The sequence below is a fragment of the Trichosurus vulpecula genome, chromosome 5 (assembly GCF_011100635.1).
Source record: "Trichosurus vulpecula isolate mTriVul1 chromosome 5, mTriVul1.pri, whole genome shotgun sequence".
NCBI classification, from domain to species: Eukaryota; Metazoa; Chordata; class Mammalia; order Diprotodontia; family Phalangeridae; genus Trichosurus; species Trichosurus vulpecula.
In genome coordinates, this window is record NC_050577.1 from 299,807,930 (window position 1) to 299,824,979 (window position 17,050).

The 17,050-nt window shown below is 51.6% G+C and overlaps 2 protein-coding genes across 2 annotated transcripts in view; one reads left to right on the forward strand and one right to left on the reverse strand.

Moving 5' to 3' along the window:
* Positions 1-1,934: 1,934 nt before the first annotated feature.
* On the reverse strand, positions 1,935-10,888 carry PHF5A (PHD finger protein 5A). The gene is made up of 4 exons (XM_036759007.1): positions 10,777-10,888; positions 10,101-10,124; positions 9,425-9,591; positions 1,935-2,620 (listed from the first exon to the last, which is right to left on the reverse strand). The coding sequence occupies exons 1-4, from the start codon at positions 10,826-10,828 to the stop codon at positions 2,531-2,533; spliced, it is 333 nt and encodes a 110-aa protein (XP_036614902.1). The 5' UTR covers positions 10,829-10,888; the 3' UTR covers positions 1,935-2,530.
* Positions 10,613-17,050, forward strand: part of ACO2 (aconitase 2) — a 32,554-nt gene continuing 26,116 nt past the window's right edge. The window contains exon 1 of the mRNA XM_036759006.1: positions 10,613-11,376. Within this exon, the coding sequence (XP_036614901.1) occupies positions 11,341-11,376 (36 nt within the window). The 5' untranslated portion in view covers positions 10,613-11,340. The remainder of the gene's footprint in view (positions 11,377-17,050) is intronic.

The following is a 17,050-nucleotide window of genomic DNA, read 5'->3' on the forward strand; positions in this document are numbered from 1 at the left end:
GAAATCAGATCTGTGCCACAAGCCACCATCACGGGTACAGGTTCAGGAAAACCCTAAGAATGACCATAATGGGATCTCAATATATACTGGGGGTGGGATTATAAAACTCCAACCTCAGAAAAAGAACCTTTAGCATCCACGCTTCAGGCTTCAATCCAAGGAGTTAGAAAACACATTCCTATAAGCTTACTGACTATGGCAGTCTGCAGTTCACCCACTCATCATAATTCAAGCCTTTTACCCACCCACAGTAGGTTTAGTGCTGGAAGAGGTCTCAAAGGCCTTCTGGACCAACCCACCCATTCATTGTATATATGAAGAAACTAAGGCACAGGGATATTAAGTGGTAGTTGGTGGCACAGTATTCAGAGTACTGGGCCTGGAGTCAGAAAGACCTGAGTTCAAATTCAGCTTCACACATTTCCAAGCTGTGTGACCCTGGACAAGTCACTTAATCCATGTCTCAATTTCCCTAGCTGTATCATGGGGACAATGAGATAAGGGTTGTGCTGCAGGGATGTTGTAAGGATCAAGAGATATTGGTAAGAGCGCTTAGCACAGCTCCTGGCTCTATAGAGATGCTTTTTCCTTTTTGACTTTTGAGATCAGTGTTTGGCTTACTAGGGGTGACTGGCTTCCTTTCTGTGGGCCTGACTAGGCAGGTGATTGCAAAGGCCCTTTCTAGCTCGGAATCCTTCCATCCTCTAAGCTTTTTTCAGCCCAATCTGATTTTTCGGCCACACAGATCTCGAGTGCATATTGTGACTGCCACATTCAAGGTTCTCTACGTAAACTGTAACTCCTGCTAATCTATCCAAATCATGATACCGGCATTGATTAGCATTAGTATTCAATTTAGAAATCATTCTTCAATCACTCTTCATGAAAAAAAGAAAATTATTCCGATTCTCATTATTCCCAGACGGTCAGCACTGAAGCCAAGATGTGAACTCCAAGCTCTTGGAATGCAGGCTGGCTCTTAACTTCTTCACTAAATTCCACCATTTGTTGGTCACTGATGGAGAGAAAGTGAGTATAAGGGGCTTGGACTCACGGCTCACCGTCTGCCTCACTTTTCCTATCTGCAAAATGGGACTACTATCTACCTTGGAGAGCTGTTGTAAGCAAAGGGTTTTGTTAACCTTTGAGCCCTGGAGAAACGAAGGTTATTACTCTAAGCCTCTGACCCGGCTCCTCCTTGTCTCTTGAAAGTCCAACTCAATCTTCTGTGAAGCTGACTCCCTCCCCACTGGCCCTCTTTTCTCTGGTGCCACTGCCACATAACATCATGTTCTAGCCTTATTCTGTGCCCAGGCTCTCCCTCTCATCTCTATGCCCACCCCAACATCTGGCTCGGGGGCTCTGCACACACCGAGGAATAACAGCTACATGACAGAAAATGGTGCATACCCTCTCCCACAGAAACTTCTCTCCCAGAGTTGTGAACATGTACTCAAAAAAGAAAAACTCAACCAAACTTTGTTCCTATCTAGTGATGAATTCAACTGAAGTCCTTCTGTCCACTTCCCTCAGAAATCTCTGGCAGCCGCTGAAGTCGCCAAAGGGAAGGCAAAAAGAGCCACCCCCTTTTGAAAGAGAGGCCTGGTAAAACCCTAAGGAATGGAATCAGGCAGTTTTTAAGGACTTTCGGGAGTTACTGGAGGACCAGGGGCTTCACCTTATATTTCTGTACCTACACACTAACACAGCCATTGGTAACACAAAGGAAAACTCGAAGAGCTGTATATAATGGGCCAAGGACTTCCAGCTGCGGCGCTTGCATATCAAAGTGCTCTCTGGAGTTTCTGACCTTTGTGTCAAACGTTAAGGGGTCCAGGAAACCGCCCTGGGCCCCTCAGACAGAATTCTTTGGCTTTTTCCCCTCCTACCCCATGATGCAGAGAGAGACTCACAGAATTCAAGGCACAGAAGACTGCAAGTAGAAAAGAAGCACCAACTTTATTAACACTGGCTACTGCTACAGAGAAGACCTTCGATGGCGAGAGAAGGAAAATGTGATGCCTGTGATCCCAGAGTCCTTCCTGGACTCAGCAGCAGCCACTGTGCTCAGACGCATTTGCCACCCCACCTAAAATGCTGCTGCTGCTAAGGAGGGCGACTCTAGAGGAGCTGCCTGCGAGACCACATTCCTCACTCTGATGCTGCTGCTGGAGTTTCACAGGCAGCTCCCCAAAGCCTGGACTAACATGACACTAGCCTTCTAGAACATATCCATCAGTGCAGAGATGGCAGTGCACAGTGGACCGCGCCCCAGCTTCTCATACAGAAGAATGGTCCAGCTGAGATCCCATTTCCAGCTGTTCCCTGTACCGCCCCGAGGCAGGACCCTGTTCTTTCCTTGGCCACGTTTTTGGGCGAGGGGAGAGGGGGCAGAAGTGGAGTGGGGGAGGAGTCATTGGCAAATCTGGTGATACTTGGGTCCCGTTTTCCCCTTTCTGTGGAGGTGAGGGCGGTGAGGGTGTCTTCTCAAGCTGGGGCAGCAGCATGGTGGTGGGGCAAGAAGGGTCAATCACCTCTTCTTAAAGCCGTACTTCTTTCGTTCGTAGAAAAGGTCAGTCTTGGAACTCCCCAGGTTGACAATCTTGGGGCAACCATCTCGCTGGCAAAACAAAGGAAAGCAGATGAATGTTAAAGGCGGTGCCTGTAAAGCTGAACTCAGTTGCAGTCCTGGGACAGGATTCAAAGCCCTCCAGAACCTGGCTCCATTTCTCTCACTAGGTCATCAGGCACATTGCTAGGCAAGTCTGGTACCACCTGAAGCTGAGCGGGGCAGAGAAACAGAAAGCCCACCGACCTAGACCAACCCATTCCTAAGCAGAAAGTCTCTAAATGGGCAATCCAGCCTGCACCTAAGAGGCTTCAGTGACCAGGTACTCACCACCCCCTCTGAGGAAGAAGACCACCTCACGCATGCTAAGCCAGAATAGCTCTTAGGGGGGTGGTTCTGAAAGAACTTAGGGAGGGTGCTGAAACTGGATGGGGGAAAAACCCTTTTTATTTTTTTTTACTTATCTTTGGTTTCCTTTGTATTTTACTTTATGCATTTGAAAACATTATTCAGAGAAAGGGTTCATGGACTTCAGCCTGCCTAAGGGGACCACGACCCAAAGATATTCAGTTATCCTGTGGCAATGCCCCATGTGCAGGGCAGCTCCTGCCCACAGACTGTGCCTTTCTGGATTCTAAGAACACCAGCAGTTCTCAGCCATGTTCCACCTACATGAGACTGACCTCCAGGCCTTTTTCTTTTTGGTGGGAGGTAGGCAAGGAAGGGGAAAACAGAGAAGTATTTTGAATCACAATTAAAATCAGGCTACAGCAAAACCTCAAGACACAGAATCATACGAAATTGTCTCCTGGGCTACAAGCAAGACTGACTTTGAGGCATCCCCATGCACCCAGTGGGGGCATTCCTGTATTCAGGACTGTCCCCGGACTGCATGATAGTGGGAGCAACATAGTAGCCTAGTCCCTGGGGAGGCCTAAGGAAACATCTGGGCAGCTGTGGCCCCAAATCGGTTGCTCTGGGAAGTTAGGAGGAAAACCAGGGAAGAGGAGACCCAGAGAAGCAGGGCCTGGGGCCTGTCACTGTGGCCCCCTGGGGATGCCCCAGATCCCCAGCAGCTGTACAAAAGGCTCCTTCCCTCCCTGTCTGCACTGAGTCATCCTCCCTCTGCAATGGAAGAAACACTTGCTCTCAGGCTTTCTTGTTTCCCGGTCATGCTGCGCCTCGCTGCACTGCACTACCTTCGCACGGCCTGCCCCGGGCCTCCATGCTGGCCTCTCACTAGCTCGGCCAGCTCAGAGCCAGCCAGGCTGGGAGGCTTCAGGGACGTGCTGCTCTCTGGGGCCTGCTTTCTAACTTGAGCAATTTTTTCCCCACTGACTTGGGGCAGACATGACTCCCTCCAACCTGGGTTTCCTTTCCTGCTTATCTCCCCCAGGGTCCTCACAAGTGTGAGTGCTGCTTTCCACACGGATTTCAAGACACGATGTCACGTCTTTGGTTTTTTCTAAATAACAAATCTGTGAGCACAAGGAAACCCAGGAGCACATCAGGGCTGGCTTTGGGTGCTCGCCCTGACCACTAAGGATCTGGGTGCAAAGTTTCAGGGTCTGAGTACAGAGAAAAGAGCAGCCATACTTTGGAAACACCTCAGATGGCTGCCCTGGGGAAACTGCCATTTTAGGAGGAGCAAACTGGACCTCTCAAACCTTCTTCCTCACTCAAATCCAAAGAGGACCAGTCTGGACTCAGGACAGTCTCAGAGCCCTTTCCACTTCTAGTCCCCAGGGGTCCCTCTCTTGGGAGGGGATGGCTTAGGGTCAGCATTTAACCACAAAGGAAACCATCACACACCCAAACCAGGTCCAGTCTAGTGTTTCTCATCCCAGGTCTGGTAGGCTCGAGTTTGAGCTAGAAATGAAGAGCCTGGTGGCTCTGCTTGGCTGATGCCTTACTCTGCAGGGGTGGGGTGGGGTGGGTATGTGAAGCCCAGGCCGCAGGTCTCACAAGATCCCAGCACTTCTTAGAGATCATTTAGTCACACTTCCCTACTTCCGAGGAGGTGGTCACTGGCTCCAGGTCATATCAGAGCTAGGCCCCCCCAATCTCCCAAATCACTCACCTTTCAGCAACACTGCGTTCAAATTCATTCCTGAACCAGCACCCCCTCTCTCAAATGAGGGAAAAGACTTTGTTACAATTAGTAATGTTAAAAGAAGAATGGCATTGTAAATGCCATCAAAGAAACATGGCATGACTAAAAGTTTATGATGTTATATGTACTGTGTTAAGAATTGGTTATCTAATGTATTTATGTATGTGCTGGAGTCTGCTCTTAATTCCTTAGTGAAATATCATCCTCCTGGTGAGGAAATGTTAATGTAAAGCATGTTAAGTAAAGTATGTAAAGAGTTAATGTAAAGTATGAGAAACTGGGTTCTGATATAAAATTTCTTAAACATGGCAATTGGCCAAAGTTCCAATTTTGAATTTGTAAAAATGATCAGGGTATAAGAATTAGAAAATTGTGCCAGGGTAACTTTTGTAGGAGAATGGAAAGAAAGCTGGTTCCTACAAGAAGGCAAGCAGAGCATGCTGGATATGGCTGGAACAAATACCAAGGACCAGAAGACTTCACTGATGTTCCCTGCCAGACAGCTTATGGGAAGAGACTTTTGAATCTTAAAGGGATAGTTGCATTATCATTTTCTTTTGGGTCTCTGTATCTGTATTTACAAAGGGGACTGCCCCCTTTGATTTGTCAATGCGTCCATCAATCCTTCCCATATTTAAGGGGGTGATGATTAAGGAGAAAAATTCAGATCAGAAAGAGAGTAAGGGAATATTAAAAATGTGGAAACAAAACTTTGAATAAAAGAAGAGGGGGAAATTGTAAGAGATGGGAGGAGGAGTTTTGTTTCCACAGAACTAAAGGTGTGCTTCCCTGCCCTCCCCCACCCCAGCTTTAGCAGAGACCAGGCCTCAAGGTCGGTCAGGTGAGAGGTCAGAGGCTTGTTAAGTATCTGCATGCTTTTTGAGAAGGCAGTCTGGGGAATTAGAGAGGTCAAACCCACTTGAACCAGTTCAAGCTTATCTAGGGTCTGGTCTTGGTCAAGAATCCAGGCCTACTGATTTGCATAATTTGCATATTTAACATAGAGGGAAAGTGGGGGAAGTAAAAGAATATAGTTTAATCCTAAACTAAGACAAGGAAAATCTAATTAACTTCGCTTTTGCTTCCGTATCCTTATTATCCTACCTGTATAAACTGTATAACCTAGGTAAACTATGTAAAAAAATAAAGATTGTAAACTAACCATGACTCTAGCAGGAGTGGAGGGAATGGTTACCCCTGCTCCTGCAGCTGTATCAGTGTCAGTGTTCCCATAAGCACTATACCTGCTCTCTCAAGGAACATAATAAAATGCCTTCCTCTGCCCCACCCCACCCCCCCCAAAAAAAGAGGGAAAAGAAGTCAAAAAAAGAGAATGAACTTAACCAGGTCTTTCCTGTCTTTTCCCCAAAGGACTGTTCACGGTCAGTGACCCCCATTAATGTCTGAATCTGAAGCTAGAACACTGAGGAGACAGCTAACCTCCCCTGACAAACCCTCTCAGCCTCCTGTGTATTCAAGCCCTATTTTTAAAAAATACTAGCCATGTGACCTTGGGCAAGTCACTTAACTCTGGGCACTCCGGGAAATTCTAAAACTGGAACTTCCAGAGAGGATGCCACTCTCCATTGGTGGAGGGAGTTTCCTCATCTGGGACTTCCTCACATCAATGAAATCTACCCCAGGTTGAGCCCCTGTCCTTGTCCTGCCTGCTACAGCCTCCTAAGCAGTGCCCCTCACATCTAATCTTCCTGGATACACCTTTGACAAACCTCCCTCTTATGGCACTGCATCGGTGAGAACCATCTACATGGAAAATGGAGTACAAAATGCATAAAAAGTCATTTCTTGGGGGGGGTGGATCCCTGGACCTCAAAGGAAAATGCTGGAGGCCTTCAGAAGCTACTGGAGCTCTCTGATTGGGAGTGACTCAGTGGGTGGGTCTGGAGGCAGAGGAACCAGTAAGGAGCTTCCGGGAAGGGTCAAGGTGAATGAGGATAAGGACAGCCCGAATGAGGGTGGCGGCTGCACGTGTTGGGCAGATGGCCTGGAGAGGACTCAGCCAGAGGGCACAGGTCCAAGCCTGGCCCACTGGAAGGGTGGGGGGGAAACAGAAGGAGACAGGGGCTTTAGGGGGAAGACAGTGGTCCTGTTTTGAGATCTCTACACACAGTCTAGGTGGGCATGCTCATTGGGCAGCTGGTGAGTGTAGGAGAGAAAACAGGGCTGGATACAGAGGAGTGGGAATTGTCCACAGAGGAATGAGAGTGGAACTCACAGAAGAGAGAAGATGCCCCAGGAGAGAGCCTGGAGGTGTACCTCCACAGATCAGGTGGGACCAAGAAGATGATGACACTCAAGAGACTGGTTGTGAGGGAACTGGGCCAACAACATCAAATACATTAGAGAAGTCAGGAAGGATGAGATGGTGGGGAAAAAAAAAAGCCCACCGGGCCTGGCAATCACCAGCCAATGACAATGCTGGAGAGCACGGCGTCCGCTGAGCAGAAGGGCCTGAAGCCAGACTGCAAGGGGCTGAGAAGGAAGAGGGTGGTGGAAAGTAGAGGTGAGGCGTGTCAAGAGCAGCTCTGGCCAGGGGCCCGGCTGTGAGGGGAAGGAAGCTCGGGTCCTGTGAAAGTGGAGGAGGAAAGCAGGGATGGTGGAAGGTGCCTGATGCTGGAAGAGGCAGAAGCCTCAGGAGAAGAGAGCCTGGCCCCCTCCAGGAAGGCGCACCACCTCCTCTCAGACTGGAGCAAAGGGGGACAGCCTGGTGGATGCCGCTAAGAGATCTGGAGTATACGGTGTCTGTCAAATACTCATCCTCTGCTGAGGGGAAGCAGGGAGGGCGTGCTGTCAATGACCTGAGAAGAGAAGGGACGGGCATGAGGGAGCGAGATGGAGCCTCAATCAGACACGGAAGTAAGGGGCCAGGTAGAAGTCTGTCAGCCTGGCCAGGTGGCTTGAGCATCTAGGGTGGGGTTTGGAAAGAATGAGGTGAGACAAGAGGAAAAGGGCCTTCACGGCAGAGGCCAGGAAAGCAAAGCAGCAGCTGCCCTAGTGCCACGAGGCCTGCCTGCTGCCGCCTAATTTCTTGTTTCTCCATAGCTGTTTAAAAGGAGCTGGGAAGCCTGCTAGCTTACTGCAGCTACTGGGCAGCACCATCAGCTCTCAAACTCCTTTCAATTCCTGCACAGGTGCAAAGGGTGGTGAAGGTAGTGACACCTCAGTGTCAAGAAGCCAGGCCCCCAATGAGGGGCAAAATGAGAAATAAATGCAGGAAGGGCCTACTGGACACCCACTTGGGCCAACACAGGAACATTCCATTCACTGAAAGAAAAGCATCACGAGGTACCATCTTGCCAGAAGCTTGAGCTCAAACGCCGGCACGCTGCTCCCTGGAGGCAGACCCCACCTAATGTCATTACTTCATTATACAGGGGAAACCAAGGAGTGGGCAACAGGCCCCACAACAATGGTGACATAACGTGGGAGAGAAGCTGCTGGGGGGGCCCAAGTCCAGAATATACAAGCCATAAGAACCCGGAACCCTAGAACCTGACTTGTCTGCCAATGTTTTGGGGGTGGGAGATTCTGAGCAATATGGCACCATCTCAGTGGGGTCTTCTTCCACTATGGTGGCATGTGGATGATGTATTCATGACATATCCTGACTGAAAGACGATCAGCTGGGGCGAGTCTGCATTTGCAGGCACTGTAGGGGATCCCCAGAAGCTGAAGGTCCTGACTCTCAGGTAGCTAACCCAGCACAGCCAAAGCTGAAGGGCAATGTGAGCGCTGATAGCACCACACCCAATTAAGAGTGATGAAAGAGGGAGGAAGCTGACTGTGGGGAGAAGAGAGAAATAATGAACTAAATTAGGTTTGTGGACTTCAGGGACCCATCCCCTTCCCAGATACCAAGAATAAGCACCAGGGACAGCTAATTCCATGAGAAATATTCTCTAAGCTAGTCAAAGCCCTTTTCCCCTTTCGGCTCAAACAGCTAAAGGGAGCCTGAGCCATGGACACCAAGCAAGGGCTGGCCCGGGCTGTGGTGCTTCTGCTGCCCCCTCAGCAAGGTGTGTACTATGCTGAGGACTCAGACATGCCTGGAGAGAGGCTCCTGATGCCCTGCTGACCCTGCCATGTGCCACCAGGGGCTCTCTGGGAGAGGAAACCACACAAATACCTTCTTTTATCTACTGTCATAAGAAGGAAGCAAGCTATGAGATTTACGGGGAGAAAGGGGTTTTGGGGGCAGGGGCCTGCCACACAAATGCTGGGAATAGTCAAGCCTTCACCGAGCTCCCTGACTGATAATCACCTTACCTTTGGGACTTCCCACAGTCCGTTATTCTGCAACTCTTCAAAGTATTTGTACCTTAATATTGTATATTATGATTACCTGTACGTCCCCTGACTCTGGAGCTCCATTAGGGGAAGGGCCTTGTCTTTTCTAGCCTCTATCTTCCCCTCAGTGCTCAGCACGTGCCATGTAAGCATTTAAAGGCAAAAGCCTGCCTTTGGCACTGGTCCACATCTGGGCAGCAAGCCTGTGACTCTCCAAAATACAAGGCCAAGGTTATGACACTGTTTTCAATATGCGTTTCCTGCACTTGGCAGCTGGTACAAAGAGCCCCCCAAATCTGGAGACTGGCCTCTCCCAAAGAAAACAACGAAGCCCAGAGTGCCAGAGCACACTCTAGGAGCCTCTGATGTGGGCCGCTAGGTACTACTGTGACAGATGGAAAGGCTACTGAGAAGCGTCATCAAGGTGCACTCACGTCTTTCTCCTGGATGGTACACTCCTTGCAGTAATAGGCGTCTGACACTCCAGGGCCTCCACAGATCACACAGCGGCCCTGGTATGAGCCATAGTTACACTCATCACATATCCGGACCAATGTGCAGGGACGGACGTAGGAGTCACAGATCACACACTTGCCATCACCTGTACGAGTAAGATAGTAAGTTGAGGTTCCCATGCAAACACCCACTGCTTCAACTCCAGTCACTTCTGTCCTGGGGGTAACCGACACGAGATTCTCCTACGTCACATCCACACCTGAATGTTACGGATCCATAACTCGGATATTCTGGAATCCAGCTGGATCATCAGAATCCTGTCTGGGACATTCTTCCCTTCCCCCATCCCCAACAAAGCCCAGGAGCATGAGCATGTCACAAACCTGCTGCCCTTATAAATGGGCCAAAGGTCCTTAACAACTTTTAAAATTCCTCCCGGGAACACCACTGTTGGGTCTCTACCTAAGGAGGCCTTGCTCAAGCACATTTAGAATTGTACTTTTTTCACATCAATAAACACTTTTTGTTTACAAATAGGCAGATGACACCATTAAGAGGACCAACAGCCAGAAAGCACCAAGTCCCTCTCTGGGCATCTCTCATCTCTCGCCCAATATATTAGAGGTACATGGGGGGGGGGCGGTATATACTCACATTTTTCACAGAGCCTCCCGATGGCTGCAGAATGAAGGGAAAAAAACAAAAAATGAAATATGATTATAGCCTACTAACAAACTTACAGCTTAACAAATAATACACGCTGAACACAATCGATCGACTTGGGGAGATGAGGAAGGGGGAGGGAGAAGCCAGGGTTTGGAGCCAGAACAAAAAGCTTCAGCCAGACTTTGGGGAATCAATCATTAGGCATTTACCGAGGTCCTACTATGTGCCAGATGCTTCTGCCCTCAAGGAGCTTACACTCGGCGGTTCAAATCAATCCAAATGGACCAGCATTTACTAAGCGCCTACTGAGGACACCAAGTCTGTCTATGGCCAGATCTGGGCCCATCACCATCTCCACCCCGCCTCCTTCTTCCCCACCCGCAGTGCGCAGGTGCCCAACTGCAGCGGTCTCGCGCGGGGCCCCTGGCTCACTGCGCAGGCGCACCAGATGCGGCCGTTCAGGCAGTCCAGAGCACTTGGACCCAATGCGCAGGCGCCCTGTTCCAACTGAGCCACGCACCGCCCCGCCCCCCGCCCCCGCTCAATCCAAACTGTCACGCGCCGTCTCCCCTTCCCTCCGCAGGCTGAAGGGCAAGAGTACCCAGAGACCCAGCTCCCGCCGCAAAGACGCCTCAGGCCTCAAGACGACCAGGTCCCGACTCACCGACACCGGCCTGCTTGCGACAGAAGATCAAATCCGGGTGATGTTTGGCCATCGCCTTCCCTTAGGCCAGTCGCCGGATGCAGCCTCAGCTTCCGCTCGACCTCTGACCTCCTCCGGGCTCCGCTTCCCCGCCAATCAAGGCTCCGCCCCTGCCCACGTCCCGCCCCCTCACGCAGCCAAGCCGGGGGTGGGCGTGGCCCGATCCCGCCGGGAGTTGAGAATTCGCAATCTCGGGGCTCTCCTCCGTCAGACTGTGACGGGGCTGCCACCGGTGACAGCGATGTCCTGAGCGCGGAGGCTAGCGGGGCTGGTTCCCAGTCCTTTGGCTGGTCCCTTAGTCCCGCCCCTTGCTACTTCTTGGCCTTGCCCAGCCACCCATCCCCCGTTCTCAGGAGGCCCCGCCCCCTGCCCGGGACCTCAGAGTCCTCTCCCCTTCCGGGCTCCTCCTCAGCCTCCGCCCACGAGCCGTGCCGGCGACTCCGAGGCAGGCCCCGCCCCCGGAGCCTTTAAGGGCTCCGGCGCGCGCGTCACTTTCACGCGACCACATCTTTGTCAGTGCACAAAATGGCGCCGTATAGCCTGCTGGTGGCCCGGCTGCAGGTGAGCGCCGGCCGGCCGGCGGGTGGGGAGCGTGCGGGGGCAGCGGGGACCGCGGGAGACTGGTAGCGGGCGTCTGGGCGGGAAGCGGCCCCGCCCCGGGCCCCGCGGGGCGGGCGGGCTGGGCCGGGCAGTGCCGGACCAGCCGCCCGAGGTCAGGGAGGGCGTCCCCGCCTCCGCTCAGCGGAGCCCGCGGCTCGGGCCGGGCCGGGCGGCGCCGCGCCCTGGGCTGGGGCGGCTCCCCCTCCTCCTCCTCCTCCGCCTGCCCTAAGGGCCCGGCCTGCCGGCGCCGCCCGCGGCCTCAAGGTGAGGACAAGGTGACCGGGCGGCGGCCTTGGCCCGCCCAAGGTCACGGGCTCGGGCCGCCTTCCTCCCACCCCTTGGGACGGACGGGAAAACTGAGGCTTTGGGTCAAGCTGCCCCGCAACCCCCTGGCAGGAGATCGGGGCGATCCGAGCCCCCGGGGTGCGAGGCCCTTCCTCTTCTCGGACGCGTCCGGGCTAAGTGTAGACTCGAGATACGCGTGGAGGACACGGCCCGGGGGCCGCTCCTGACCTTTACACGGTGCTTTACGTTCCCCGCATTTAATCGTCGCCCGTGGAGGAAAATACGAGGGCTTCCCATGGGGAAGGGGCCTAGCTCGTGTGTAAGTGACAAAGCCAGAAGGCTGACCAGGGAGTCCCCAGCCAAAGAACGAGGGAGCTTTTAAATGAAGAGGATATCAGCAGTTGGGCCACTAGTGTTTGTTGGTGGAGAGGACGCATGACTGGGTGTGATTACCTTGCAGTAACTTCGAAGGCCCCCGGAGGGTTGATGTTCAGGAATGTGCCCTCAACCTGTCAGTGCAGCCGAGCTAGCGCCCCTTTCCTTTTAGGAAGGGACAGTGGCATTTCAAGTTCCTGTGGGTGATCAGAGCTGGGCCAAGGGATCAGCCTGTTTGACATTGTGCCCCCCCCCTCACTAGCTGCCTCGAATTGGGTAGAATAAAACCAGGGGGATGGGGGGCGGCCATTAAATAGACTGCCCTGGCCAGCGACCACAGGCCACAGTCAGCTTTTCCTTTTTATGTCTGTAAATTTGCTTTTAAAGTGATCTACCTCAACTTACCGAAAAAAGAAGAAAGCTTGTGGGTAATAGACCATATTAGGCATTATTAAAGTTTATTTGGTGACATTCTCAAGTTCTTTTAAGGTGCCTCTGACTTCTCAAATAGTTCCATGTCTGAACAGACTGATCCCATGGGGGAAAAATATCTGATTGTCTTTTCCTGATTCTGCCACCCCATGATACAAGAAAGTCGGATCACTCAGAAAGCTCCATTTTCATTCTTAACCATCCATAGTGTGAGGGACCGGGGCTGTAACGTCAAGAGTCCCAGACTTTGGGCGAGAAACACACACTAGGCACTCAGCCGTTCTGGGCCTCAGCTGTAAAAGGAGAGCCTCTTTATACTACCTGACCTGTATCTCAGGTGTTGAAGAGGAAAATTCTAGTTGCTGATTTTTTTAAAGGTCTCTGAGAACAGTCTGAGTTTGCCTTGCTCTCCCTTTTCTTTTTGTCGTTAGAGAGGTGGCATGATATCCATCAGTCAGAAAGCATTTTAAATAACCTCTGTGTCAGGCAAACAATCTCTGCTCTCAAGAAGCGTGTAGTCTGTGGGGTGGGGGGAGGGGGAGGACAAACACAAAATCGGCCCGTAAATCTGCGTAGAAAGAAACACTTGGCAAGTTTGTGGTGGACGGCACTAGCTTTGGGATCAGGAAGGGCTTTGTGTAGTGGAGGAGGGGGTGCTGAAGGTGAACTTTGGAGATGGGGAATTCTGAGACACAGATGGGGCAGCAGGAGCTCCCTTGGGCCTTTGGGCCCTGCCTGCCTCATGAGGTTTTGGTGACATGGCAGAAGCCCACGTACTTGCGAGTGCCTCCATGATCGTGACGGCCGAGGCCTCTGGAAATCTGTGGTGTTCATTATGGCCAGTTGGGAAGTGGCACCCTCTTCTATTCTGTCCAGACAGTGTCCCCATTCTCCTCCCAAAGTAGGACTAACTTTCCTGCTTATTGGGGATCCTGAAACACACCCCCTGGTACACATGTGTGATGACTCGTTCCTCCTGGCCTTTGGCAGCCTCTGGGACTCTGGCGTGTTCCTTTACCTGCACCAACATGGCGGTGACTTTTGCCCTGGCATCTTTTGCTAAGTGCCTATGCAGCCCTGAAGGTTGGGTTCTTAGCTTGTTCCAGGCTGTGCGTTTGTGCTCCATGTTGTAACACGAGGCCTGTCTAGGTTGCAGGATGGTATTTGAAAGCACTGACTGCAGCAATCACAATAGAGAAATGAGTGATAAAAATGGGACAGCAAAGACAGGAGGTGGGATGGAAGCTTTGCTAGAGCCTTGTGCATAGTCTGAGGCCGGGGCTGGGCTGGGCACATCACACTTTCAGGTCTCCAGTTTTACCAGCAGACTTGGTGCCCGTCCCTCATCTTTTCTGTTCTGGAGGAGCCAGAGTGTCATCCTGTCTCTTAGTCAGTGATGCCGTGACACGTGTCCCTTGATGAAAAGCAAGAATGCATTGCTTTATAAAGACTTTCGCCTTTCTCTGAATGCTGGAGCTGGCCATTCTGGCTGCACGTAGCAGTGGCTTCTCGATGGCAAGTGTTAGGAGATCCCGTGTGGACTGAGTATCACAATGCTGACTGGATGAGGAGGCCTCTGAGATTCCTCCCACCTCAAGAGGTTCTAGATCTTTGTTTCTGGATCATCTTATTTTCTCTCTGTCCAAGTCATCACACGTGTGCACCAGGGGGTGTGTTCCAGGATCCCCAGTGAGCAGGAAAGTTAGTCCTACTTTGGGAGGAGAATGGGGACATTGTCTGGACAGAATAGAAGAGGGTTGGGAAGCCCTCTCCCCAATTGCTTTCACAGCCAGCTCTGAGGCGGATCTGGCCCCCAACTGTGGGGCAAAAAGAGGTTAGAGTCAGGACCCCTGGGTTTGAGTCCTGCCCCATTGTATCCTGGCCATAGCCGTGTCACCTCTTTGGTCCCCAGGGGGCTAGACTAGATCTCTTAAGGCATCTTCCAACTAAAACATTTTATGGCTTTGTGATGACATCTTGTGATACTCTGGCCATGCTGGAGACAAGCTGGAGGAGATCAGGAACCTTGTGTTCCAGACTTGTCTCCAACACTGACTTAGGGTGTGGCCTTGGTTAAAATGCTAGTTACCCTGTACTCAGTTGTGGCACCTGTGAAAATGAAATAATAACTACTCGCACCTAATGTAAATGTTAGACTTAATTTAGAATGTGCTTGTAGTTTAATAGAACATTGTTATAAAAGGTTAGATGTTACTTCTGCTCTTGTTTCCTTTAACTTTATTTTCCACCTCTCCCTCCAACTCCCCCCCCAAATTTGGATAGTCAAGCAAAACAAATTCCCCCGTTGTCCGTGCGGCCCCCCCCCCCCCCCCCCCGGTAAAATGTGTCTCCATCTGCACGCCAGGTCCTGGCAGGAGGGTCCTCAGGAATCACCGCTGATCAGAGTTTTGAGTGTTTCAGAGCTCAGAGCTGTTTGTCTCTATGGCGTTGCTCTTACTGTAGTGTCTGCTTCCTTAGCTCTGTGTCAGTTCATACAAGTCTTCCCAGGTTTCTTTGAAACCATCCCCTTCAACGCTTCTTTACGGCCCAGGACAGACCGTAACTTTTTTCAGCTTTTTTTCAGCTTTTCCCCACTTGATGGGTGCTCCTTCCGTTTCTAATTCTTCGCCGCCCCAAAAAGAGCTGCTATCAGTATGGTTGTACATAATGTGCATCTTCTTTCTTGGATCTCTAGTAATGTTATCATTGGGTCTGAAGACAGGCACAGTTGAGTAGGGATGCTGTTCTTTGTTTAGGAGTCCCTTCTAGATTCCATGAAGGGGAGACACTTTTGATTCTAGACTTGTGTCAGAATGGGCTCCTGGCTTCGGAAGAGCCTCATTTTCTTAGAGCTGCTCATTCTACAAGTCAGGCATCCAGCAGCGGACGTCACCTGCCATGGAGAGGGTCTGCTCCTTGCTCCTCCGCTCCCTCCCTGGCCCAGGGACCCACTGGAGCCAAGTCCGAGGTCCTGATCTGGGCAGAGCCCTGTGTTCTGGACTGGGGGGATTGGAAGCTCCGTGGAGGACTTGTCCTTTCTGATAGAGAAGGCGGCACCAATGGAGATCTCAGGAAGAAGTTACTGGACAGAGGGTGGGGGGTGGGGGGAGTGCCAGGGAAGGCTCAGAGGAGGAGGGAGAGGGGAAGAGGAAGTAGCATTTGAGATGCCCTTTATGTATATGGAAACACCTTGTTAGTGGTGACCAGGCTATTCAGTATAAAGAATGATTAATGAATGACATCCCAGCACCCCCTTCCTTCTCCAGCGTTGACCTGCATCTTTTTTTAAAGGTCAGAAAAGACAGTCTTAGGTAGGTCTCCCATTTCCCTCACTGAGAGAAGGAGCAGGAGCTCTCCTTAATCCTTTTTCAGTGACTGGGGGCTTGCTCAGATCGGGGCTTTTTCTGTCTCTGGCACTGTTTCCAGCAATACTCAGGCCCTGCCCCCTCCCGTTTCTATTTAAATACGTTTGGTTTTCCCTCAATGTCCCTCCCAGAGAGCTATCCCACATAACAAATAGTATTTTTAAGGACAAAAAAAGGAAAAGGAAAAAAAGGCTAAGTGATACAGGGAAGAAATCAGGCCATCCCATCCCAGCAGTGGGCCTCACTTGTGTCCCTCCCTGCTCTGCCTACCGCAGGGCGTGATGGCTGGGGAGGCCAAGGCTGAGCTGGCATGTGCCCTCGCCAGAGAGGATCTCAGGGTCCCTAGGAATGAGGGCCTTGGCCCGAAGCTCCCCGGGGCACCCCACCTCAGCACATGCTATCATTAGCCCCCATCTAAATGTTAGGAGCCGCCCCACTCCTAACCACAATCACAGGCTGCTCTTTGTGTGCACACACAGATCTCGTCCTTGGCGGTGCCCCCTTCCCCACTGAGTCAAGTCCAGATTCTCCTGCTCGTGAGCCATGCCACTCCACCCTCTGTCTGGACCACTATCTCACTGCACTGTGTGCTTTTCAGGAGCTGTCCCCCTCTGCCCATCTTTGAAAGCCCACCTCAGATTGTGCCTCCTTCAGGATGTTTTCCCTAACTGACCCCTCCCCCCTTAGCCTCTCTCTTTCCTGTACCACGTATTATTTGCTTTATAGCTGTGTGTATATCTATTGGGGGGGGCCGTGGGGGGGCAGTGTTGGATGTTCCCTTTCCCTGCTGTCAGCTCCAGGAGGTCTGGAGGGAACCGTGTTTTTGCTACACCTTGTACCTCCTTCCCAGTGCTCTGCCCACACTAAATAAATGTGGCTTTAGTTGAATGAGGACTATTAGGATCTCAGTAAAATTCCGTGTATAAAACCCTGCCCCTGCAGAATTGGGTTGTCTTGGTTTCACTTCTCTTGGCTCATTCAGAGCTCTTTGGGAAGATGTGACTCGCAGGCAGATCATCCTGTGGCCCTCCCCAGCCCCCCTGAAGATGCCCAACCAGCTCTGGCCTCTGCTTGTTGCTTAGCCACCGAGGCTAACAGCTCTGTTTCCTGCTGGGAGGAGATTATTAAAGTCCCCAGCCCCAGGAGAAAACCTCAGTGTTGCCACATTGGGGTTTCAG

Coding starts and splice junctions, on each gene's coding strand:
- PHF5A (XM_036759007.1), bottom strand. CDS start 10,828: ATGGCCAAACATCACCCGGATTTGATCTTCTGTCGCAAGCAGGCCGGT. Junction 10,125..10,776: donor TCGCAAGCAGGCCGGTGTCG/GTGAGTCGGGAC, acceptor TTCATTCTGCAG/CCATCGGGAGGCTCTGTGAA. Junction 9,592..10,100: donor CGGGAGGCTCTGTGAAAAAT/GTGAGTATATAC, acceptor TTACTCGTACAG/GTGATGGCAAGTGTGTGATC.